The sequence below is a fragment of the Mus caroli genome, chromosome 3 (assembly GCF_900094665.2).
Source record: "Mus caroli chromosome 3, CAROLI_EIJ_v1.1, whole genome shotgun sequence".
Lineage (NCBI taxonomy): Eukaryota > Metazoa > Chordata > Mammalia > Rodentia > Muridae > Mus > Mus caroli.
In genome coordinates, this window is record NC_034572.1 from 19,757,550 (window position 1) to 19,785,212 (window position 27,663).

Below are 27,663 nucleotides of genomic sequence, written 5' to 3' on the forward strand. Positions count from 1 at the left end.
AATAAATACACCTCAGCAACAAATACAGAATAAATACACCTCAGCAACAAATACAGAATAAATACACCTCAGCAACAAATACAGAATAAATACACATCTAGATATTATCTCAGAGCAAAGGGCTACAATAAACTTTTCCAAACAATCAGACTCAAGAAACAAGCTGAATAACTATTCTAATCTCTAAATAAAATAGACTTGCAACAAAAATTAATCAAAAGTGATGTGGAAGGATACTTCATATTCATCAAGCCAAAAATCGATTAAAATTACCTCTCAATTCTGAATATATATGCCCCAAATTCAAGGGCAAAGATTTTGTAAAAGAAACATTAATAAAGCTTAAATTGCACACCAAACACTACAACATTAATTGTGAGAGACTTACAAACCCACACTCACCAATGGACAAGTCATTGAGACAGAGACTAAACAGAAAAATAACGAAACTAACAGAGGATGTGAATCAAATGGACTTAATGGATATCTAAAGAACAATTCTCCCAAACACAAAAGAATGTACCTTTTCCTCTGCACCACACAACCGTCTTCAAAATTGACCATGTAGTCCATCAAAAAAGCAAGGTTCAACAAATACAAGAAAAATGCAATAACTACTTATATCCTATCAGTACACCATAGATTAAAGCTTGACTTTAGTAACAACAGAAAACCTACAAACTCATGGATAATGACAACTCTGTATTCAATGATCACTGGAACAGGAAAGAAAAAAAAAAAAGAACACAGTGTTTAGAAGAAAGGTTATATCACTAAGTGCCTTCATAAAGAAATTGGAAAATTCTCATACAACAGTTTAAAAGTATTCCTGAAAGTTCTAGAAAAAGAGGCAAAAATAACCTACAGGAGTAAATAGAAGGCAATAAGCAAATTGTATGCTGAAATCATTAAATTAGTTGCAAAAAGAACAATATAGACAATCAAGAAAATGAAGAACTGATTCTATAAGAAAATCAGCAATATATACAAATATTTAGTAAAACTAACTAAATTGAAAAGAGACAGTATCCAAATTAACAAAATCAGAAATGAAAAGGGAAACATTAAAAAAAAAATCAAAGAATCATTAGGTTTTACTTCAAAAGCCTGTACTATACAAAATCAGTAAATCTAAATGAAATGGGTTATTTTCTAAATAAATAACACCTACCAAAATTAAACCTAAAATGTTCTTTAACCCCTAAGAAGAAAGGAAAAAGTCACAAAAAGTCTTCCAACCAAAGAAAAACAACAAAAGTAAAACAAACAAACAAACAAAAAAAAAAAACAAAAAATAAGCAAACCCCTGCCCCAGATGTTTTAGCACATAATTTACCAACTTTCAAAGAAGAGCTAATACCAATACTCCTCAAACTATTCCACAAAATGGAAACAGAAGGAACACTATCAAAGGCATTCTATGAAGCTACAACCAACCTGATACCTACACCACACAAATACTTAACAAAGAAAGTTTCAGTCCAAACTCCCTTATGAATATTGATGCAAAATATTCAACGAAATACTCTCATACTGAATCTAAGAGCACATCAAAAACATTATCCATCATAACCAAGTAGACTTTATCTTAGAGATGCAGAGACCAGAGACAATTTAATATACAAAAATATTCATCAAATAATGTACCAAATAAACAAAGTTAATGGAAAAGAAAGAAAAGGCATCTCACTAGATGAGGAAAATCCTTCTAAAAAATCCAACACTCCTTCATGTTAAAAGTCTTGGAGCAATCAGGGATACTGGATCTGTATGTAAACATAATAAAATCAACACACAGAAAGCTATTAGGCAACATCAAATTAAATAGAGAGACAATTAAAACAATTTCACTAAAATCAGGTGCAAGATCAGTCGTCGTCATCGTCCCCCCCCCCCCCCCCCCGGTGTAACATAGTACTATAATTTCTAGCTAGAACAAGAAGATTAAAGTTCAGTGTGATAAAATTTGGAAAGGAAGAAGTCAAACTATTATTATTCCCAGATGATATGATAGTGTTCCTAAGTGACCCCAAAAATTCTACCAGAGACCTTCTAGCTGATAAATACCTTCAATAGCCCTTCTTTATACAACTGATAAATGGGCTAAGAAAAAATTAAGAAAACAACACGATTTACAATGGTCATAAATAATATATCTGGTGTAACTCCAATCAAGCATGTTAAAGACCTATATGAGAAGAACTTCAAGTCTCTGAAAAAAGAAATTGTCATAGATGCTACCTTACACTTGTCAGAAAGGCTAAGAACAAAATCTCAAGTAACAAGCACATGCTTCTGAGGATGTGGAACAAGGGGAACACTCCTCCATTGCTAGTGGGAGTAGGAACTTGAGCAACCACATTGAAAATCAATTTGGTTGGGTTCTCAGAATATTGGGAATAGTTCAAGGAGCCCAGTTATAGTACTCCTAGTCATGTATCTAAAAGATGCCCTACTATACCACAAAGAGACTTGGCCAACTGTGCTCATAACAACTTTATTCATAATAACCAGAAACTGGAAACAACTCACATGGACCTCAACTGAAGAATAGATGAAAATATGTGGAAGCTTTACACAACAGAATACTATTTGGCTATTAAAAACTAGCACATCATGAAATTTTCAGGAAAACGGATGGACCTAAAAAAGTATCATCCTGAGTGAGGTAGCCCAGACCCACAAAGATGTATGACATGTACCTACTTATAAGTGAACATTAGCCATAAAGTGCAGGAAAACTATGCTATAATCCACAGATACTAAGAAACTTGTTTATAGGTTAAGGCCCAGGGCAGGGTGCATGAATATAACTCAGAAGAGGGAATAAATAATCATCAGAGGTGGATGGAGAGAGGGAAGTGTTGGGAGAAGTATTGAAGAAGGGAAAGAGAACAGAGATCATGTGTGGGGTTCAGGGATCAGGAGAGGGCTGGGAGTAAGAATGGAAATCTGTAGGGGGTATCTCTCAGACTAGCTGGAGATTTCAGAATGGTACAGCTCTAGGGTGTCTATTGGGGTAACCGTCGTTGAGATTCCTACTAGTGTGCAGATATGGAAACTGAATGGCCGAATAGTGTAGCCAAGCATGATTTCCAGTGGAGAGAGAGGGCATCAGTCTTCCCAGAAAAACTTCAAGCCTAAATTTTTCCTGCCTGCAAGATGCTCAGGAATAACGATCTAGTGGAGACTGAAGGAATCGCCAACCAGTAACTGGCCCAACTTGAGACCCATCCTATGGGCAAGCACCAGTCCCTGACACTACCAAGGACATTCTGCTATGCTTGCAGACAGGAACCTAGCATAATTGTTTCATGAGAGGCTTCATCCAGCAGTGGGTGGAAACAAATACAGAGAACCAGAGCTAAACACAAGGCACAGCTCTGGGAATCATGTGGAAGACTGAGGGATAGAGTTGAGAAACCCAGAGTGGTTTCAATGATCCTAGGCCCATGGGGGCTCCCAGAGACTGAACCATCAGCCAAAGAGCATGCAGAGTCTAGAACTAGGTACCCTCCATATTTGGAGCAGATGTGCACCTTGATCCTCATGTGGGTCCCCTAACAATTGGAGCCATGGCTGTCTGTTTTCTGCCATTGAATATCATTTCCCAAACTGGACTGCCTGGTTGGGCCTCAATGGAAGAGGATGTGCTTAGTCCTACATGGACTGGTTGTCCCAGGACAGGGTGGTACTCAAGGGGAGCTTCCCTTTTCTAAGGAGAAGAGAAAGGAGTAATGGGGGAAGAGATTCATAAAGGTGGCATTTGGAGGAGAGGAGTAAGGAGGGGGGTGAAATTGGGATGTAAAATGATAAAATAAATTAATGAAAATTTAAGAAGGACATGTTATTCTGGTGAACCCTAAATGACATATAACATATATTTGTGGGTATATGTGGTTAGTATTTCAATAAGGAAATATAAATTTGCCTCTTTCAATTATTTCCTATTTTTAAGAACATCAGTATGAAAATGGTTATATCATTTAAGGAAAACAAAATACCTTTCAAATGGTGGGTCCCACTGGTGTTTGTGGACTCACAGTAGCTGCATGGTCTTAACATCCAAAGCATTCTGCTTTCTAAGCGCAGTTTATGGAGTATGGATACAGTTGAAGATGATAGATTACCATCATATGGAGGAAAAGGAAGAATGACCTGCCTTAGCCTTGTGCTTTGTAGTTCTCTATGTTTAAATAACAAACAGGTTTAAAGACATGCTTAATTGGAAGAAATAGCTGGTGAGAAAAACCATAACAACACTGGAAGGAGTAGAAAACAGGTTTCTCCTGGAATGGCAAAAGATCTACTGCCTTTTCTATTCCATGATGATCAAATTCCTCTTGAAGAATAGATGGATGAAATGTGATTGCTGTTTCCCAGAACCTGTTCTACAGATAATACTTGAAAATATGTTTAAATGAATGGAGAGGAAGAAATGTTTCTATCCAATTATGCTTTATCAATAAAGAATAAAGAAAAATTCCTGCCAGTCCAATTTACTAAAATCTCCACAATTTTTATGGCTACTTGTTCTGACATCCTAGGCTATTCTTATGTTCCCTGTGATGAATTCCACAACCACATGGTCTTGAAGTCTGAGAGCAGCTTGTGCTATGCATCTTTATGGATATTGCTTACATATACTAATATGTAGAGGATCTTATTCAGAGATTTGTGGAAAATTCTGAACCATCTTTTATTACATCACCCTTCCTGACATTATCACTCTAGATCATTCTTCGCTCTCCAAATTTCAGGAAGCAATAAAATGCCATGTAATATCTTCTGCCATAAAACATGTACAGATGGCTTAAAGTAGGAATTAAAGTGAGACATAATATATAGCTTTATGTCCATAATACATTCAAGCTACAGATTTACTACATCTTTTAACCAAAATGGGAAGTCTAGCAAAAAAACCACCCCTCTTATATTTTTAATTAAGGTATATTTTTAATCAAAAGCATCAGCAGTCTGCACCAGATATTAAAATGAAGACAGGCATGAAAGTGTACACTAAGCAAGCTCAGTTTTCAGGAAGTATTATTGTGAGTGCTAAACATTTTAAGCTCCTGGGTGTGTGGGTTTTCCTCCCTTGAAGTAGAAACTTTAATAAAAATGACTATATTGAAAATTATACTAATAAATCTCTTTTGGTGTTCTGGGGTTCCATGTGAAATGAATCCCAGTCTGAGAGTTCTCTTTTCTTGTGCCTTGCAGGTGCATTTATCAGTAGCTATGTCTGGGAACCTTTCTACTTCTATCAATGAAACATAACTCTGATGTAAAGAACTTACTTTTCCGGAATGAAGAGTACAGTATGAAATTTTGTAAAATGGAAAATGGAAAACAGACTTGATAAGCAAAATAGCACAAAAGAACCACACTCTTACATCTAGAGAAATGAATGATAATATGCTGTTCCATGGATTCCAAAATTGTTTGCCCAAAATCTTTTTCACATTTTTAAAATCACTTCATGTGAACTTCCCACCTTTCTTAGCTAAACTTAGAAATTTTCTGAAAGGCACATTTTCAGTAATTAGTGATAGGAAGATTTGGTTTATAGTCTGTATAGAGAATTTAATATTACCCTAAAAGAAGAGACAAATATGTTGAATGCATCTGGTAAAGAATTAAGTGAAGCATTATTTTTTTGAGATTTTTTTATTAGATATTCTCTTCATTTACATTTCAAATGCTACCACAAAAGTCCCCTATACCCTCCCCCCACCCTGTTCCCTTACCCACTCACTCCCACTTCTTGGCCCTGGCTTTCCCCTGTTCTGGGGCATATAAAGTTTGCTAGACCAAGGGGCCTCTCTTCCCAATGATGGCCTACTAGGCCATCTTCTGCTACATATGCAGCTAGAGACACGAGTTCTGGGGGTATTGGTTAGTTCATATTGTTGTTCCACCTATAGGGTTGCAGACCTCTTCAGTTCTTGGGTACTTTCCCTAGCTCATACATTGGGGGCCCTGTGTTCCATCTTATAGATGACTGTGAAAATCGACTTCTGTATTTGCCAGGCACTGGCAAAGCCTCACAGGAGAGAGCTATATCAGGGTCCTTTCAGCAAAATCTTGCTGATGTATGCAATAGGGTCTGTGTTTGGTGGCTGATTATGGGATAGACCCCCGAGTGGGGCAGTCTCTGGATGGTCCATCCTTTCATCTTTGCTCCAATCTTTGTCTCTGCAACTCCTTCCATGGATATTTTATTCCCTATTCTAGGGAGGAATGACATATCCATGAGTTGGTCTCCCTTCTTGATTTTCTTGTGTTTTGGAAATTGAATCTTGGGTATTCTATGTTTCTGGGCTAACATCCACATATCAGTGAGCGCATATCAAGTGACTTCTTTTGTGACTGGATTATCTCACTCAGGATGATATCCTCCAGATACATCTATTTGCCCAAGAATTTCATAAATTCATTGTTTTTAATGGCTGAGTAGTACTCCATTGTGTAAATGTACCATATTTTCTGTATCCATTCCTCTGTTGAGGGACATCTGGGTTCTTTCCAGGTTCTGGCTATTATAAACAGGGCTGCTATGAACATAGTGGAGCATGTGTCCTTCTTACCAGTTGGAACATCTTCTGGATATATACCCAGGAGAGGTATTGCTGGATCTACCAGTAGTACTATGTCCAGTTTTCTGAGGAACCTACAGACTGATTTCCAGAGTGGTTGTACACGGTGAAGCATTATTTTAAATGTATAAAAATTAAAAGTCACATCTACTTGTTTTGCTTAAGAAAATAAGAACACACCATATTGAAGTACTTACAACTTTCACTTCATATAAAAAAAACTTTGTGGTTAGTATGAAGAAATTCACTTTACAGATGAATAAGTGTATTGACAGATAAATGTTTAAAGCTCATAAACTGAACTTGGAAACTGATATAAACTATTAGATTTCAGGGCCTAGATCATTAGCTGAGAGGGCTGTTTAACTCACTGGTTAATTATGTCATGCTAATTGCTAATGAAAATGGAAGAATGAAACAATTTCCATGAGAGGGATGGACTTGGTAAGACAGTTGAGCAGGTCAAATTGTTTGACACCGAGGCAGGTGATCTGAATTCAGTTCTTGAGACCCACATGGTAGAATCAGAGAACTGACTCACACATCCTGTCTTGTTACTTTCTATTATATGTCCTGGTATACCCACCACTACCACCACCACCACCATCTCCACCATACACACACACATACACACACACACACACACACACATACACACACACACACACTCACTACAGAAAATGTAAGAAAAATTAAATACGATAAAGAAGTTCATACAGTTCACTATGCTACAAAATGTGACTGCATAAAATCTGTCTAAAGATAATATAAATATTTTAATTATTAAAGTATTTTCCATGATATACATATACATATACATATACATTATACATATACATATACATATACATATACATATACATATATATATATATATACACACACACATATATTGCTATCTGAGGGTCTCATGATTTTATGACATCATATGTTGCATTATGAACCTTTTATATAACTGAACTACATTAATCTAAAGCTAGTTGCAAATAAGAAGAAAGATAATACTATCTCTTTGTGCAGAGACACTGCATAGAATCTATAAAAAAATCAACTGAAACTTCTAGAGAAGATAAACACATTCAGCAAAGTGGCAGGGTACAAAATTATCATTAAAAGTTGTTAGCCTTTCTACACACTCATAACACAGGAACTTAAAAGAATTAAAGAAACAATCCCATTCACCACAGCCAGATCCACACAACAAATAAAATAACTAGAATAAACCAAAGACCCAATACTATGGAACTAATACAAGAAAAGGGGCAGCTTCATCTTATAGGTATAAAATTAGACAGTACAAACAAAAGAAGTATGGCAGGCCATCAACAATGTGATTTGATGAAGCCAAAAAGTTGTCCATAACAAAAAACGCTCTGTGAATTGAATGGATTATAGTCTACAAACTGGGAGAAAATATTTTCCAGCTACTCATCCAGTAGAGAATTAGTGTGCAAGATACATGGGCCACTCAGACAACAAAACAGTAAGGAAATAAACAACTCAATCACACCTGGGGAAGGAAGGTAAATAGCAATTTCCACAAAGGAGGCAAACTGCTAAGAAACACTTTTAAAAGTTTTCAACATCCTTAGTCATAAGGGGAATGCAAATTACATCAATTTCAAATTTTCTTCTCACCCCATTTGAAATGACTACCAGTGGGGTTCAAATGGCAACAAATGCGGGTAACATGGGAGAAGACTCTTTTACATTAACGGCAGGACTATAAACGAGTGCAGTCACTTTAGAAATTCCCAAACTGTTAGAAATAGACCTATCATATTACCGAAAAATACCACGCTGGGAACATAACCAAAGGACTTTGTATCATTCCACAGACTCTCTTGCATTCTATAGTTATTGCTACCCTATTCACAAACTAGAAATCAGAATCAATGTCAATGTCCACAGGAGTAATATTTTGGAGCAGCAGTGAAAGCAGGAACCCAGAGTAATGCCTTCATTGAACACACTAAAGAAAAGTACACAGCTGACTAGGTAAAATAAAAGCAGAGAGTGGAATACTGGCTGCAGAAATGCTTGAGCAGGAAAGGTTTATGGGAAGGATTGTTGGGTGGAGATGAGGACTTCTCCAAAGAAAGAACATATACAAACTTACATGGACTCTACCTATGACCCAAGATGGTTAAAGGAATATTAGGCAAAAATTGTAGATTACATGTGAAATTAAAGAAGAGGAGCAAATGTTGGGAGTTGAAGGAGTATTTAGGCATAGAGGCAAGGGGAGGTGGCTTAGCAGTTAAGAACATATGCTGCTCATGTAGAGGAGATGAGGTGTTTGTTTGTTCATTCATTTTGTTTTGTTTTGTTTTGTTTTGTTTTGTTTTGTTTTGTTTTGTTTTGTTTTCTGCACCTTTGTAAGGCAGATCACAGTTGCTGTAACCAGGAACTACAGATCCATGGTGATCTGTTAGCTTTGGTCTCAGTGGACACTTGGACTCATATACATATACCCATTATTTACACACATACACATAATTTAACAACAATAAAGGTAAATAAAAAATACTGTAGATTGCGGAGATAGATCCATCTGTCTAGTAGTGTCTGCCCAGCAAGCATAAGAAACTGAGTTCGGATCACAAGTACCCAATATATAATGCATTGAAACCTACCAGAATCTCAACACCATGGAGGAAGAGATGGGGGTGACTCAGAACAAGCTGGCTTGCTAGCCTAGACAAAATGGCTTTATCAAGGTTCAAAGAGAGTCTCAGTATAAATAGATCATTAACTTGGAGGGGGGATAACATTTGAAATGTAAATAAATGAAATAATCAATAATAAAGAAAATCAATATTTTATTTTGAAAAAGAGTGAACCAGGAATACACCCAAAACCCAATTTTGGGTCCTTCACATGCACCTATTTGCATACGCACCCTGGACACATATATACAGAGAGAGACACACACACAAAGACACAGACACACAGGCACACACAAAGACACACACACACACACACATTTTGCTCAGCTCATGGGAACATTCATAATCACACATATTCAAAACACATAAATTCATATGTGATGATGTTTTAAACTGTATTCTTGGAAGGAGAAGGAAGCACTAGGGCTGAAATATGCTAGCAGATGTGTGGCTCTCAACCCTCCGTATTTATCTGATGTCAAATACATGCATAGCCTGTGATCAAGCAAATTGCTAGAAGCTCATTTCACATTAGGATGATAAACATGGCTATTAACAGAAATCAGGGGCTGTGGAAATCAGATCATCTGGGTTAATTAATTTTAGTTGTGTCACAAAGATTCCTTGAGAGTGGGATGTTGTAAGACAGGAGGGGTGCATTTCAAACATTTTGTTTTATGTATGCTGTGTGATCAACACAAAATGGGCAGGGTTGTTGTAACAGGATTAACTGCTTTTGTTACTTGTGTCTTAGAGTATATTCTGAAAATCTACATTAAAAAATGCATTGTTATGTGGATTCTTTTTCAGCCTGAAACAAAAATGTAGTATAATAACTGTCATCATAAAATGAAATACAATCAATCAAATTTATAGTAGTAAAGAAACTGCAGGCTTCACACAGAGCAAAATAATTCAAGTCTAAGGTAAAAAGGAAGGGTATCTACTCTCTATGCATGTTGAAATTATGTCAGTAAAGATAAGACACAGGCCTAACTATAATACCAGCACAATTCCAAAGGAATTATACAAGGATTATCATAGAGACAATGTTAACTCTAATGAAAACAATTTAACCACTTATAAAGCTTTCACATCATACTAAAATTAACACTCAATTACATAGTAAATTCATTTCTGAATAACATACATAAAATTTTCTTTGGTGATTTTTTATTGGATTCATTTCTAAAATAGCTGTGTGAAAGTATTGTTTATCAGAACTTGATCTTATGTTTACTACAATATATTGAGTAAGCTGAGCAATGCGAAGGCCTTTATCTATAAAATGTGCTAACCCCCAAATCTCTTAGATTGCAGCCGCCACTCATAAAAACAATATGAAATTCTTTATTTTGAGATGAGGATTGACAATTTATTACAGTGACTAATATGAATATGGCTACTCTACAATATCTACTGAACATGCCTCTACACTTTGAGAAATGGCAAAGGCTAAAATTTTAAAACATCTTATTAATTAGAAAAGATGATACATTAAATACCATGGAAACACAAAGACTAAGACAATTAACTTGTATTTCACTATTTTTATAACTATAAATACAAATTTAAAAGATATCTATAATTAAGTCTAAGTTTTATATTGAAAGAGATTCTAATTTTGTAATGTATGAAAACACTTTTTTTGGTCTGGGGATCCTTTTAAATAGTCTCTTCTGCTTTCTTTATTCAGATTTTAAAATCTTCACGTAATTTAGCTCAAATTTTCACATTCAGAGATAACATTTTTAACCATCCCTCAATTTCTTTAACACATTTTAGCATTCAGGAAATCAAAACAAACCTGAAAATCTAATTCATAATATATAGTTTTATACATTTAGGTTGCCCGTTCTATATATATATCCTAAGATTAACTAAGTAACTTTCTTTTTCTTTTTCTTTTTTTTCTTTTTAATCTTTTCTTTAATGAAATTGTTTTGTTGTGGAATAAACTTGACATGCACTCTCAAACAAAACCACAGATATTCTTCTCTAACAAAAATCTGATGAAATTTTCTTTGGATTATGACATATTGGAGCCAGAAGCAAATACATTTACACTAAATTTCCATCCTCAAAAAGAAATGGATATTAATTTATTGAAAACTTCTTTCTTCAAGCTTGCATTCTAAAAGTATGTTTTAATAAAAAACACAAAGACTTAATCCAAAAACATGTGATATTTACTTAGCACAATAAAATAATTTTATCATTTTTAATTATTTTTTTCCTTTCTTTTTTTTTAATTAGGTATTTTCTTCATTTACATTTCCAATGCTATCCCAAAAGTCCCCCATACACTCCCCCCCACTCCCCTACCCACCCACTCCCACTTATTGGCCCTGGCGTTCCCCTGTAATGAGGCATATAAAGTTTGCAAGTCCAATGGGCCTCTCTTTCAACTGATGGCCGACTAGGCCATCTTCTGATACAAATGCAGCTAGAGACACGAGCTCCAGGGGGTACTGGTTAGTTCATATTTTTGTTCCACCTATAGGGTTGCAGATCCCTCCCAGCTCCTTGGGTACTTTCTCTAGCTCCTCCATTGGGGGCCCTGTGATCCATCCAATAGCTGACCGTGAGCATCCACTTATGTGTTTGCTGGGCCCTGGCTTAGCGTCATAAGAGAGAGCTATATCAGGGTCCTTTCAGTAAAATCTTGTTAGTGTATGCAATGGTGTCAGAGTTTGGAGGCTGATTATGGGATGGATTCCCGGGTATGGCAGTCTCTAGATGGTCCATCCTTTTGTCTCAGCTCCAAACTTTGTAACTCCTTCCATGGGTATTTTGTTCCCAATTCTAAGAAGGGGCAAAGTGTCCACACTTTGGTCTTCGTTCTTCTTGAGTTTCATAAGTATTTCAATGAACAACGATGTTAACAGGCTGCTAAATCAACAGTGTTGGATGACTTCACAAAAGCCCAGCTGGCACAATGGACCCTCACACTAAACTTTTTTTTTTTTTTTTTTGAGACAGGGTTTCTTTGTATAGCCCTGGCTGTCCTGGAACTCAGTTTATAGACCAGGCTGGCCTCGAACTCAGAAATTCGCCTGCCTCTGCCTTCCGAGTGCTGATATTAAAGGTCTGCACCACCACACCCGGCAACACTAAACTTTTTATAGACATTAATCAAATGCTTACCATACTCCACGAATCTATCAACTTTGCTTGGTTATCAAACAAACATGAAACCTAAGATGATAATGGTAAGAGTATTTCCAAGTCTCAAATTCATTTGTTTGCTTTGTTTAGGGGGCCTAGACTCTGCCTTCTTGCATGCTACTAATCTGATGAAAAGTCAATTTGTATAAAGAGTGATTTAAGCTGAAATGACCACATCCAGTCCATTGCTTGCTTTTTACCATTATTTGCCGGCAGAATATCAAGTGGCACTTTCCCCCCTGTGAGTCAAGTTGAATTTTGGACAGTTAAATTGGAAAATCCAAGTCCTCTGATTAGTATGCCTTATTGAGTAAGAGCAGAGTTGAGTAAAAGATTCTTCACATCAATGAAAAATTGTGTCCAAATGGAGAGCTTTTCTTGAAAGCCCTCCATCATCTCCCATGGAAGAAGCACTAGCTCAATTGCTGCTGAGAGTCAGAACCATTTCCAGGGACCTGTTGAGAATCTTGGCTATATTTTGCCCTCAATTATTGTAGCCAGCATTTTTTGTTTAAAAGAATTCAACAGAAGTACAGGTATCACAAGATGAACACTCCCATGCCCATCGGTTTCCATGAAGAGTTTTACATGTTTTCACAGTTCCTCCATCCTTTCCTATTCTGCTCATTCTGAAGCATTTGAAATCAATCCGAAAGTTTCTTTGTTCAGTTTTGAAGAGATAAGACTGAGACCAAAGCATGGCAAATGTCTCAGAAAAGTCATTTAAATATTCTTGAAAAATAGGTAAATTTACAGCTCAGAGGTTCAGAGTATGCTGCTTTTGGAAGGCAGACCTTGGTGTCCCATTATGAACGGCACAGAGTTTCAAAAGTCATTCATTCAAACTTAGGAACTTCATTCATTGCTCAACAGTCACCATTCTACTGCAGGTATCTGAGAACATAAAAAAACTGTCTATTGGAGATCATGTATTGAAATTAAAGCAGAAATAATACACAGGTACTTTTAAATAATTATTTTTAAAAGTATCTCTGAAGCTGGGATGCAGATTGCCTTTTCCTTTGGGTTTCATTAAGGCCATCCATAGACTGCCCCCATATACAGATATCAAACCCAAACACTATTGCGAAAGCCAGAAAATGCTTGTTTACAGGAGCCTGTTATAGCTGTCTCCTGAGGTACAGATCCAGATGCTCACAGCCGACCATTGGACTGAGCACCAGGTCCCTAATGGAGGAGTTAGAGAAAGGACTAAAGGAACTGAAGGGGTTTGTAGTCCCATAGGAAGAACAACAATATCAACCAACCAGAGCCCCCAGAGCTCCCAGGTACTAATCCACAAACCAAACACTACACATGGAGGGACCCATGGCTCCAGTCACATATGTAGCAGAGGATGGCCTTGTTGGACATCGATGGGAGGTGAGGCCTTGTTCCCAGGAAGGCTCGATGCCCCAGTGTAGGGGAATGCCAGGGCAAGGAGACAGGAGTGGGTGTATGGGTGGGTGAGCACCCTCACAAAAGCAGGGGGAGGGAGGATGGGATGAGGGTTCCGGAAAGAAAACCAGGAAAGAGTTTAACATTTGAATTGTAAAAGAAAAAAAAATCATATACAAAAAAAGAAAACAACAACAACAAAAAATGAAGACTTTTCTAGTAACATGAGCACTAGATAGTAGTGGTAAAGGCTCTAGGTAGACACCAATTCAAGTTCTGTATTTTCAATTAGTTCTGTGGGCATTATCTTCTGCAATAGGGGCTAACCATCAGTTTGTAGAGAGCAACAATAGTCTGGTAATTGCTTGGGTTAATTGAAAGTTTTCATGGTGTTTGTTCCTTTGGCCAGGAACTTTATTAGATATAACCCATTGCTAGAAATGAAGTCTTCATTTCGAAATGTGAGATGTTCACTTGGTTCTCCATCTCCCAGTTATTTGTTGGCTCCCTTTTGATACCCGTCAAATATGCATATATTTTAGGAGGCTTCGGTATGACATTTCCATAGAACCCCTCAAATGACCCTTAGGTTTAACTGTTTCTCCCATATTCCCTCACTTAACTGTCTCTTATTTCTCCCTTTCCATTTGCTTCTTTTCCATATAAAGGAAGAGAAAAAAAGTGTGTGGATTTGGTTGGGAGGGTAGGTTAGAAGTATCTGGAAGAAGTTGGGGAAGAAAAATAGAAACAGAAAATATTACATGACAAATAATTTTCAAAACTGAAGTAGTAAGTATTCTTTGACATGCTTAAAATTTATCATCATCATCACCACTGTCATTATCAGGGTAATATTCTCAATCTTTTACTAAAAAACAAAATAAAAATATCACCGTTCTAAAAATAAAAAGTAGCAATAAAATGATTACTAATGGCATTCTGTTCTACTCCTAGGTCACTTTCATGCTCAGCCATCATCAAAAGAGCATCCCCCCATCCCTTTGGGATTAAATCCATTTTCATTGGTATAATTTTAACGAATTCCAGAATTTGAGTTTATATAAAACTGAGTTGAAAGTTTGGTATCATCAAAAAAAATAATATTTTTAATAATAATAATAATAATAATAATAATAATAATAATAATGAGGTACCCATGACACCACAAGAAACCTCAAAGAATGACTAACCTGGATTCATAGAGGCTCACAAACATGGAACCACAAACCAAGGAGCCTGCTTGGGAGTTAAGTAGGCACATATGTTACACATGTGTAGCTTTGTCTTCCTATGTGACTGATTCCTAACACAGGAGCAAGGGCTGTTTCTGACTCTGTTGCCTGCCTTTTGGATCTTTTCCTCCAAGTGGGTTGCCTTGTGTTGCCTTAACAGGAGACGATGTCCCTAGTCTTATTGCAACTTGATATGCCATTGCTGCATAAAATTAATCCCGAGAATTACAAAAGTCCTATAAGTGCACATGCTTCCTCTCTAGTCTTATATGCATAAGCACACTAGTTCTAGGTTGAAAGGAGCATTGATAATATAAGCAGTCTGATCAAATATAGCAATGTAGATTAGAAACAATTATAACTGGAATGGAAAGGCTGAGAATTTCTCTTAAGAACTTGCTGATATCAGTTATGTAATTATGAGTATTAATCTAAATTTATCTATCCTAGTTTTATAAATTAATCGAACTAGTTAATTATTTCATTTTTTAAAACAATAAGTTATTCAAAATGTGGGATTATTCTAATAATGGTCAGAACAAATAATATTGTGCTCTAAAGTTTATCTAGATGATCATACCAAACTATTATTAATTTATTATAAATTTAAGTAAATGAAAAAAGAAATTTGTATATTTAATTAGGATACCAGGTGTAATAAAAATGCAATGTAATAAAAATACATAAAATACTTTATGTGTAGACAATAATAAATGGAACCGTAGCAAATGAAATGTAAATTTTTAGTTCTAATAAAAGCTCTTTTAAAATATTCATTATTCAAACAAACAAAAACCATGTGGCTTTAACTATAATATGCATGACCATAAAACTTTCTGGATAGGTTTTATATAAGCAGGTTGTATGTGTATATTTAGTTAAAGAATGGTTAAGAAAATATATGAGGTCAATAAATTTAGTTTTATGTTAACAATTACTAATTAAAATAATATTTTATTAAGTAGAAGTTGTTTCAAATTTTAAGTAGATTATTTTTGGTATATTAATAGTTTGTAAAGCTGATTAAATAGTAATTTGTTGTAAAATAGAGACATCTACTGAACTCACATTTAGATACATTACACCATGCAGCTTTTATTTTTATTATTTAAAACAGTTAATAAATTTAAATAGATTTGATCTATTTATTCTTTTATTGTTGGTCAAATATTTTTGAACATGGGACTAGATATGGAGTGATGAATAAAAACCAGCTTACTACATTGGAGAAAAATTATTTTCCCTCTCCCAGAAGTTATAAATGATAGTTTAATTTTTAACCTTTACCCTAGCAGCTAGATATTCATTCATCCATTCATTTTTTAAAACTATAACAGAAAGTATAATAAGATGAAGAAATGTTATCACAACAAAGTTGTACAAGATAAATCAACATAAGGAAGAAAGCCCAAGAGAAGGCACAAGAATCAGAGACTCACTCATTCACACACTTAGGAATTCCATAAAAACACTAAACTGGAAGTCATAATATTTATGCAGAGGACCTGGTACAGAAGAGTGCAGGCTGTGTGCCTGCTGCTTCAATCTCTGTTTATGGGAGTTTTGCTCATGCTGATTTAGAGGGCCTTGTTTTTGTTTGTTTGTTTGTTTGTTTGTTTGTTTTTGTTTTGTTTTTCTTTGTTTTGTTTTGTTTGTTTTGCTTTTGGTATTCTACATCCTTCCTTGCTCTTGAGTTCTTTCTGCTTCTTTTCCTGCAGGGTTCCCTAATTTCTGAGGAGAGGGGAGTGATTAAGAAAGCCAATTTACGGCTGACTGTTCCAAGGTTTCTCAATCTCTTTCTAGGGCTTCTTGTGGATGTCTAGGTTTTCATCAAGTTCAGAAAGAATTTTCTGTGTTGATAGTTAAATAAGGCACCAATCTATGAATATGGCAGAACAACATTAAGAGTTACTATATATCTGTCTACATTTTTGATCATTATTATTTATTTTGGCCTGAGATTCCTAGGGTATCTAATCTATTGGCTACCCAAGAAGTTCCAGGAGTGCATTCCATCTTGTTAAATGGGATTTAGGTCAAATCAATTATTGGTTGGTTATATAAGCTTTGTCCCACAATGCTCTAGCATGTCCTGTAGGCAGTAAATAAGAGAAAGGGTTTATGACTAGATGGGCATTTGTGGTTCACTTTTGATAGCATACAGAGTCATTTCCTGTACCAAAGATGCTGGAACATAGGGAAAGACTATATTTTGGCACCAGATATACATCGCCATATTCAATGAGTTTCACAGGAGTTGTCTTCAGTGTAGTTACTTTATGGGTTCTTCCTTCTCTTCTTTATACAATTTTTTCTACCTTTGCAAACCCCCAATACTAGAGAGGGGAGGAAAAAAGGATAGAGAAGAAAGAAAAGAGATACCTTGATAAAGTAAATAAAGTCAGAAGTAGGAAAGGGGACAATGTTATCATTGGATGACTTCCTACTAGTTATAAGCATTATTTCCTTGGTACAAGTTTGATCGTCATTGGCAGAATATCTAATTTCTTCTTGTTCTTGGTTCTTCTTTGTGCAGAACTAGTTAACAAATTGTGACCAACAATAACCAACAACCAACCCTACCTTTATGAACCCAAGTATTTATACACTTTTTAAAATGTCTCTAGGATTTCCAGTTTCACACAATTGCAGAAACTATCTGCAGCTATCAAAATCACACCCCTGCTAGAGCAAAAGGAAAATCATAGTCAGCTGCTCTGGACAATCTGAAGCTGCCCTATATCCCACACTTGGGATACAAACAAAATCATATCCTTGTAGTAATTCTGTGTCATTTAAAAGAAACAAAATTCTCAGATGGGCACTACACTTTAGCAATTGGGTCTCACTTTTAGTTTCTGGAGAACAGTCTATATACTTGGCAATAGCCAAGGATGTTTGGGTATGTGCTTGGGGCCCCTGTGGTCTACCGTTCCACTAGATGTAACCCAATCCCATTACTGAAAACTTACTTTGGTGAAAATGCATGGCCACTTGGGACTCTATCTATCCCATTATTTGGTAATTTTATTTAGAACACTTTTATATAATGTATATTTTAGAATTCGACTGTATTAGGGTCTCACTTTACCTCTCAAATGCCACTAAGTTTTAAATGTCTCTTCCTATATCCACCCCACAATCCATTACCCTTTCCATTGAAGTCTTGCTCCACCCCAATCACCAATAACAATCTATTTCATTTTCCTTTCCTAATGAAATCTACTTTTTTCCCTTTGTAATCTCTTAAAATATGTATACTTATCTGTCCTCTCTGGTTTTATGTGTTGTAGCATGCTTGTCATCGACTTAACAGCTAACATCTTGCTCCACTATGTTCATAGCAGCCTTATTTATAATAGCCAAAGCTAGAAAGTAACCAGATGTCCCTTAAAAGAGGAATGGATACAGAAAATGTGGTACATTTATACAAGGAAGTACTATGCAACTATTAAAAACAATGAACTTATGAAATTTTTAGACAAATGGATGAATCTGGAGGATATCATCCTAAGTGAAGTAACCCAATCACAAAAGAATACACATGGTATGCACTCATTGATAAGTGGATATTAGCCCAGAAGCTCATGTGTTTTGCAAGATATAATTTGCAACTAGGTCATTTCCAATTTCTGACTGTTATGAATAGTGTGGTAAACAACAGGGGTGATCAAGTGTCTCTGGGGTAGGATGAAGCATCCTTTAGCAATATCCCCAAGAGTGGTATAGCTGGATCTTGAGGTAGATTGATTACCCATCTTCCTATGGAACCACCACACTAATTTTCATAGTGGTTACATACATTTCCACTCCCAACAGCAATGCATTGATGCTCGTTTTACTCCACATCCTTGCCAGTAAGACCTGTCACTCACTTGTTTTGTTGATCTTAGCCATTCTGACAGGTATGAAATGAAAACTCAATGTAGTTTTGTTTACATTTCCCTGATGGATAAGAATGTTTGACATTTCTTCAAGTGTTTCTCATGTATTAGTATTTCCTTCATTATACCTCAGTTTTTAAAATTTGTTTATTTGTTTCTTTGATTCATAGTTTGAGTTCTTTAAGTATTTTGAATATTAGACCTTTATTAGTTTTGTAGTTGGTAAAAATCTTTTCTCATCTTATAGGCCACTTCATCCAAATGGTAGTGCCCACCTTTTAAGTTTCATATGGTCCCTTTTATTCATTGTGAATTTTAGTGCCTATGCTAATGATGTTCTGCTAAAATCTCAAATGCCAATGAGCTCAAGGTTATTATGCCCTTTCTCTTCTATTACGTTTACTATTGTCTGGTTTTATGTTGAGATCTTGAATCCATTTGGCGTTAAGTTTTATGCAGGGTGATAAGGATGGATCTTTCTAGATCTTATAAATGGCCACACTGTTTTTCCGGAACCATTTGTTGAAGATGCTGCCTTCTTCTAGTATGAATTTCTGGGTTCTTTAACAAATACAATGTGTCCACAGGTGTGTAGATTCCTGTATGAGGCTTCAGTTCAAATCCATTGATTTTCATGTTTTCTTCTGTGTCAATACCATGCTGATCTCTTTATTGATATAGTTTTACAATGAAATTTGAAGTTGAGGCTGATAATAACTCTGTAGTTCTCTTCTTTGTCTCTGAGAAGGTGCTTCCCCACCCACCCCTCTGACACATTTACCCACCCAAACACCTCAGCCCAAATACCCTGGCATCCCCTTTTTCTAGTACATCAAGTCTGTACAGGATTAGGCACATCCTCTCCCACTCGGGTCAGAAAAGGTAGTCCTCTGCTACATATATGCCAGGGGCCACAGCTCAGCCCATGTATGCTGTTTGGTTGGTGGCTTAGTCTTTGGGAGCTCTTAGGGATCTGGGTTAGATGTTACTCTTATTCTTCTTATGGGGTTGCAATCCCCTTCAGTTCCTTTAATCTTTCTCCTAACTCTTCCTTGTGATTGGTTCCGATTTTAGTCCAATGGTAGGCTGCATCTGTCTTAGTGAGTTGCTGGTAAGCTGTAAGCATTTTCTGGTGTAATTTTGCATGTTGTTCTATTTTACTCTTTCAAACAAATATACGATTGAGCACAGAGTAAAGAGACAAGGTGAGTGACACTGTGAAGCTCTGAAACATGTAAAACTTTGCCAATGACAGATGGGAGGAATAGAAACGTCTAAAATGTGAAAAAGGGTTTCTCCATAGTATGTTCTCTATGTTAGTAATTCCAAAACTGTAGGCTAGGTTTTTTTATATTTTAGAGTAACTTACAACAACATTTACAAATAGTGATGGTTTTAGGGATTATATTAGGACAAAGTGTCTCTGTTTCTGTTCCTTTATCTCTTCTATCCCTCCCCCCTCAATTGTTAATTTCCTGTCGTCTTTTCTCTTATCCCCAGCTTTCCATTCTTCCTCTATTTCTTTTCTATCCATTCTTCCATTTTACTTCACTTTTTTCTTCTCTTTACATTTTCTGTTCTTTTTACAAATGTATATAGCAATATTTAATTGGGAAAAATAAAATTCCTAGACCCTCCATGCTAGCAAGTGAGAATGAAAACTTGAGGGATTATTGTAAGACTTTATGTTACAGTAGAAGCAGCAAAACAAAGTCAGTCATAACACATTGTGTCACTGGTTATGATTTGATAGTTTTCAATATCTAATGATCTCAGTACTACAATATAAGTGCGAAAATGCCTTTGTGATTAGTTAAGCATGGCAATATCCATGATTTATAAATTATGCAGTTAATTTTAGACAACACAGGAGGGTTTGTTAGACACACATTTAGTATTAAGACATAAGATACACTTAAATATTAAGAATGCAATGTGAAATATTCATATGTGTATATATATATATATTTGTTCTAAATTTACTTATTTTAATTTTTAATTAACACTTTAAATGTATTTATTGAATTAAAATGAAATACATAGTTACATTTATTTCTTGTGCAAGTGTTCTTTAGGTATTTCTGTGGCATGTGCATGTTATCATACACCAAGTAGAAGTTGATTCTCTTCTTCCTACAAGTGAGTCCTGAGAATCAATTTCAGGTGATTATTCTTGGCGTCAAGTTTCTACAACTACAGGACTATCTTGCTGGTCCTCTAAATTATTTCTTGAAGACTGATTTCTAAGTGATCATAATGACACAGTTCAACATCTTTTTGTAAATTATGACTGAAGTTATATTTAAGTCAAAATGTGTTTTGTAGATACAATATATTGGTCTAAATCATTTAAACGATAGTTTAAGTTGGTAAAATGGGGAAAGCATTCTGAAAAAAAATCTATCTTACTTTCAAATGAGTTAAGACTACTGTGCTTACTTATGAGTCTGTTTTCTATGGCAAATAGAAACATCCAGGAATCTTAAAATTACAAATTATGGAGGCATTGGTCTCCTGTAATTACTTCTGAGAATTAGGTGTGAAGTATGCCACTAAATTATCCAGTGAATAAAATCATCTTCGAGAAGGAGCAAGATAATGTTTGCCTTTTATTTTTCTTAATTAAATATTGGCAAAAATTGTTTAGAGGTAAAAGAGAAGCAAGTTTTCCTTCAAATGTAGAATCACACTAAACTTACCCAGTGACAACACTTAGATAAGTTTTACCCAAAGATATTCTAAAGTTACCATTGAAACAGTCTAGGTTCCCTATTGCAGGGAAAAATATATATTTTAAAAAGTTTCAATAGGAAAAATTAATTCTTTCCTTTCATATATTCTCAGCCCCATTGCCACAACTCACATAAAGCATAACTCTTTGCTCATTGCTATATACAGCATAACTGAAATATTATATCAACAAAAAGAAAGATTCCATTCATTAAAGAGGCCTGAGAGTTCTCCAAACAACATGGGCTCTTACCATTGTTCTGAGTTGTTCTCAGAACTAGATAAGATCCTTTTTGCTGAAGGCACAACATAGCTTCTTTTCATGAAGTAGAAAGTTCAAGCTTGAACATATCTAGTAGCCTCCTGTCTGGCTGCTAGCTTGCATAGTGCCAAAATATGCGAAGAAGGTTTATGGTAAAGAAATGTCATGAACCGTTTTAACCAGCTTTGAATTCCATGAACAAGACTCATTGTTGAGGCAAGATGTAGCTATATTAGTAGCATGAAATTATGAAAAACTACAGCTAGACATGCAAGGTATATCACTGGTCTGCTATAAAAATAGCAAGTGTTCTTCAGTACTGAGCCACCACTCCTTCATCTTAACTTGAAATTTTAAAATAAGTTTTTTATAAAATACAAAATTATATAAAATGTATAGATTCAGATAAGTGTAAAGATGGAGGAGATACCACTAATTACTAAATCTACCCTGTCACATTTTATAATTAGTAGACTGAGTATATTAGACTCATACCTATCTGTGAGTAAACCCTGCTGCTAAGGTAGAAAGCCCTGAGCTCCTTGCAAAATAGCAGACTCCCTTTGTCAACTGGGCTTCCTCTTCTTTGGGGCATGCCAGACCTACTGAACATCAACTATATGAGGAAAGTCACACGGTCCTGCACCATGGATTCTTAGAATACCTCCCCATTATAAAGATGCATGTCAGGAGCCTTACCCTTCAATCAATGCCCTTTGCCCAGGATGGATATTTTCATCCCCTTCCCCCAAACTATATAACCCTTTGTTCCCTCTGAGTAAATGGTATACATATAAGCCTGCCAGGAACAAAGGTCTAAACAAACTAAAACTGTCTTGGGGAGTTATTTCAATAAGGATCACCAGAGAAGGCCTTTGCCTAAAAGAACTGTAACACTAATTGTTGGAGAAGCATCACCCTCTACAGACTCACTCATGCTCATTTATTTACAGTCAGCCAGAGATCCTGCCCTTTCCAGACTCTCCTACATCCTTCTATCCTAGTGTGCAGCAGTGTCTGGACTCCCTGAGAGGGAAAAAGCAGAGGACATGGAAACACACATGTATAAACAGGCACTACTTTCTATAATACTTCCATCTAAAAAATATCCATTGAGTTCACCTCTAAAAATGTGGAATCATTTTTCAGAATAGGACAATATGTATACACTGTACTTCTTATTTCTTTCATCAAATAGAAAAAATTGCTTGAGAAAGATTTCTGCAAATATGTGTGACTGTTTTAAATCAGTTATTGTGCTTTGAAAGATTATCCAGCAAAAATAACATCATTGCATCATTGTCTTCATTCATATATATATATATATATATATATATATAAAATGCAGCTGTGCATGATCTGACATTGATTTAGTTATAAATACATGCGCCATCGTCTAGCTCTGGGCTTGCTCTTCAGTCCTTGTGGGAGCCTTAGAGCATTCTGCCTCCCCAGGGAAAACATCAGCAGCCACAAACTAACCAGCTTGGAACAAAATATAAAAACCCATAGCCAAAGTAACTAAAGGGCAGAGACGATACTCAGATTAACAAAATCAGAAATGAAAATGGAGACATGGCAATGAACACTGAGGAAATCCAAAGAATAATTAGGTCTTTCTTCAAAATCCTGTACACCACAAAATTGGAAAACCTAAGTGAAATGGATGATCTTCGAGACACACATCATTTACCAAAGTTAAATCAAGACCACCTAAACCATCTGAATAGTCCTATAATCCCCAAGGAAATAAAAGCAGTCATAAAAAGTCTCCTAATTAAAGAAATTTCTAGGGCCAGGTGGTTTTAGTAAGAATTATACAAGACTTTCAAAGAAGAGCTAATATCGATATTCCTCAAATTATTCCACAAAATAGGAACACAGGGAACACTACCAAGTTCACTCTATAACACCAAAGGCACCCTGATATCTACACCATGCAAAGGCTCAAGTAAGAATAAGAATTTCAGACCTATGTCTCTTATGAACTCGGTGCAAATATAATCATTAAAATACTCTCAAACTGAATCCAGGAACATATCAAAGACATCATCCACTAGGATCAAGTATGAGTCATCCCAGGGGTGCAGGGGTAGAATGACATATGGAAATCTGTCCACATGATCTACTATATAATTAGATTGAAAGGAAAAAAATACATTATCATCTCACTGGATATAGAAAAAAAATCATATGATATAGCAAACATGATCATCCCTTCATTATAAAAGTCTTGGAGAAAGCAAAGGGCCATAACTAAATATAAGAAAGGCCATACAGAGCAAGCCAATAGCCATCATCAAATTAAATGGAGGGAAGATTAAGGTATTCCCACTAAAATCAGGGCTAGGACATGGCTTCCCATTCTCTCCATTCCTTCAATATAGTACTTGAAGTTCTAGCTAGGGCAATGAGATAACCAAAGGAGATAAAAGAGATGCAAATTAGAAAGGAAGAAGTCAAAGTATCCCTATTCACAATGATATGATAGTGTATGTGAGTCACCCCAAAAAGTCTACTAGAAAATACCTATAGCAAGTCAACATGTTCAAGAAAGTAGTTGGACAAATATTAACTCAAAGAAACCAGTAACACACTCTCTCTCTCTCTCCTCTCTCTCTCTCACTTGTTTATATGAAACATGGAGTCAAGGAGACCAGACTAGCCCCAAACTCATAGATCTATTTGCATCTGCCTCCTGAGTTCTGGGATTAAATTATATGCCACCATGCCTGGCCTCATTTTTCTTACTAGGTCATCCAACAGTATTCATGGAAATATTTCTAGGCTTGATAATTACCAAAACTTTTAAGATTGGATAAGAAAAACTTCAATTATCTGCAGAATAAGGTCTAATAATACCTTACCATATCTAATAAGAGCATCAATAACTTTTCCATAAAGATCTCAATTTATTCTCTCTCTCTCTCTCTCTCTCTCTCTCTCTCTCTCTCTCTCTGTCTCATTTCACAAGCACCTATATGACAAGCACAAAAGAGTTGATTTACTCTATCACTAAATAGAAGCCTTTGGACTAACCTTATACAGTAGTGGTAATTTTCCTAATTTCAGGAGTGCAATTTGATTTGTAGTATTTCTCAACTTTGTAATCCGTTTTAAATCATCCATAGTTCCATAACTCACATCGATGACATCACCCTGAAAAAGGAGAAAATATAAGGAAAAATAAAGTCTTACAGTAAATGTCATGTAATGGCAGTCACCCAATTGTTTGCAGTGACTCAAATCCTTGAATGCAACTTAAATTTATTTCTCATTCTGTCCTAATTTTTACCTTCTATTAATAGATTACAATGATGCCTCTGATCACAAGGATACATCTTAGTCACTGCTTGTCTTAGGTTTCTTTCTATTCCTGCACAAAAGATCATGACCAAAAGCAATTTGGGGAGGAAAAGGTTTATTCAGCTTATACTTCCACATTGCTGCTCATCACAAAAGGAAGTTAGAACAGGAACTCACACAGGACAGGAACCTGGAGGCAGGAGTGGATGCAGAAGCCATGGAGGAATGATGCTTACTGGCTTACTTCCCCTTGATGGCCAGCTTGCTTTAAGACTCCTAGCCCAGGGCGAGCAGCACACTCAGTGGGCTAGGCCCTTCCCCCTTGTTCACTAATTGAGAAAATGCCTTCCAGCTGGATCTCATGGAGGCATTTCCTCAAGGGAGGCTCCTTCAAGTTGTTTACATGACCAGATAACAATGCTGCTCATTTGTTATGTCTGTCCACCCGGATACTGTATGGTGCTCTGGTCTTGAAAATATGGCATCAAAAAACTGTGCCACAATTCCACCACACCCTTTTCTTATAACGTTCTCTCTTAAAAGTCCCCTCCTTTTCTCAAATAAAACATTTATGATTATATGACACCTCTGACAGTAGTCTGGATTCCTGCTACTGCTTTCCTTCTTGCAAAATTCTGAACTGGACGACCCATCAAAGACATTCCTAGCAGGCAAGGCAATTCCTTCCAGCTCTGCTTTCTGTAATGTTTGTTATTAAACTAATGGTTGCAGTGATAACATAATACAAAATATATTCTTTCAAAATTCAAATTTAAAAAATCATAGTTCCCCATAGACAGGATGATGAAATGGTGAGAGGAAGAAGACAGTGCAGTGGAGATTGGGATTCAGACTCTAAGCAAAACTAAGGTGTCAGGCAGGACATAGATATTGTGTCCTTAGATAATCTCTTTGAGCAGAGGAATTTGTTTCAAAAAACTCTTAAGTATTATAAGCAGTCAAGAAGCATTGGATACATGCTAATTCCCAGTTCCATAGTCCATAGAACAAAATCTTTGACCCAAACCAGGCAAAGGTACAACTCCCAGTGGGCAACTCTTCTTATCACAGTTCATGCTGTAAATATAGTCTCCCATCCTCAAGGCTACAAGTCCATTTAATCCTCTAAATAAGTCTAGATTCAGACAAGTTGATGAATAACACTTACCATCACTTTTAGCTCTCTCATTATCAACATCTTCAAAACTTTACTAATACACCAAGGCCCGTATCAAACCTTACCTAATATAAATTGTATTTTACCTTTGTACAATTATAAAACTATCACTAGTGTATTTCCAAAAAGCTTAGCTTATAACCTCAGCCCTGAGGACAAATAAGATAATCCCTGCAACACTGTGACACAAAGGGTTGTAGATAGATGAGCTCTAGGAACAGTGAGAGACTCTGCATCCAGAACAATATGACAGGTGTTCGAAGACAGCTAACATCAGACTGTGTCCTCCACACATCTGTGAGGACAAGAGCACTCCTCCCAAACAGACATTTATGACACATACAACACTTCGCTATCCCGACCCCACCACACAAAGTAAAATTATTTGCAGATTTGTTTCGTTCTGTATGAGAACCATCAAACATGAATCTCTGATAATCATTTTGTCTTGGTGTGTTCTACTGGCACCCCACACTTCTCCTGACTCAGCAGCCTAAGTAATAAGAGTTTACTTTTTTGCAAGTTCTGTAGGCTGAGAATAAAATACCAAAATGCCTGTAAAATCAGCTTCTGTTGATTGATTGCTTTTTGGCTTGATTCTCTACTTGAGGGGGTTGGGGAAGGAGGGGAGGGGGGAGGGAGAGAGAGAGAGAGAGAGAGAGAGAGAGAGAGAGAGAGAGAGAGAGAGAGAGACTGAGAGAGAGGGAAGGAGGGAGAGAGAAATAGCACATTCTTGCTCTCATAAAACCTTTAAGTCCCTCAAACAAGAGCAATTAGTTACATAAAACCAGCTTCCACCAACAGGACTACTTTAATCCTGATATTCTTTCAGAAACTGTATCCAAAACCAGTCATATTTAAGAACTGGGCTTAACATATCAATGTTCTGTTCAAAGCAGACAACCTAAACCACAGCAGAGCCCAAGAAAACATTTCCTATGTATTCTGAAGGGCTCCTTCTCTTAAGATGTACGCACTGGGAAGAATAATTAGACCTTAAGCAGACACACAAAGGGGGAACAGAAAGATTGTAAGAGTCAGAGAACCTTAGTTCATCATGCCAGATAGTGTCTTCTAGTGGTGATGCACTTCTAGTAGACAGTGGTGCTGTGCACCTGAAATCTAAACTCTATACAATCATACCAGTCAACCTGCTAATGCCATGTGGGAAATTTCTCAGGGCTCTACTCTTAGACAAAGAAATAAAGGTAATCAATGATTTCTGAGATAGGGAGAAC

At 36.2% G+C, this 27,663-nt stretch overlaps 1 protein-coding gene across 2 annotated transcripts in view; it reads right to left on the reverse strand.

Annotated features, from left to right (window-relative positions):
• Naaladl2 (N-acetylated alpha-linked acidic dipeptidase like 2) overlaps window positions 1–27,663 on the reverse strand; it is a 1,234,236-nt gene that overhangs the window by 536,260 nt on the left and 670,313 nt on the right. For both annotated transcript variants that reach the window (XM_029474777.1, XM_021158905.2), the window contains exon 4: window positions 24,982–25,101. In XM_029474777.1, coding sequence (XP_029330637.1) covers window positions 24,982–25,101 — 120 coding nt within the window. The remainder of the gene's footprint in view (window positions 1–24,981; window positions 25,102–27,663) is intronic.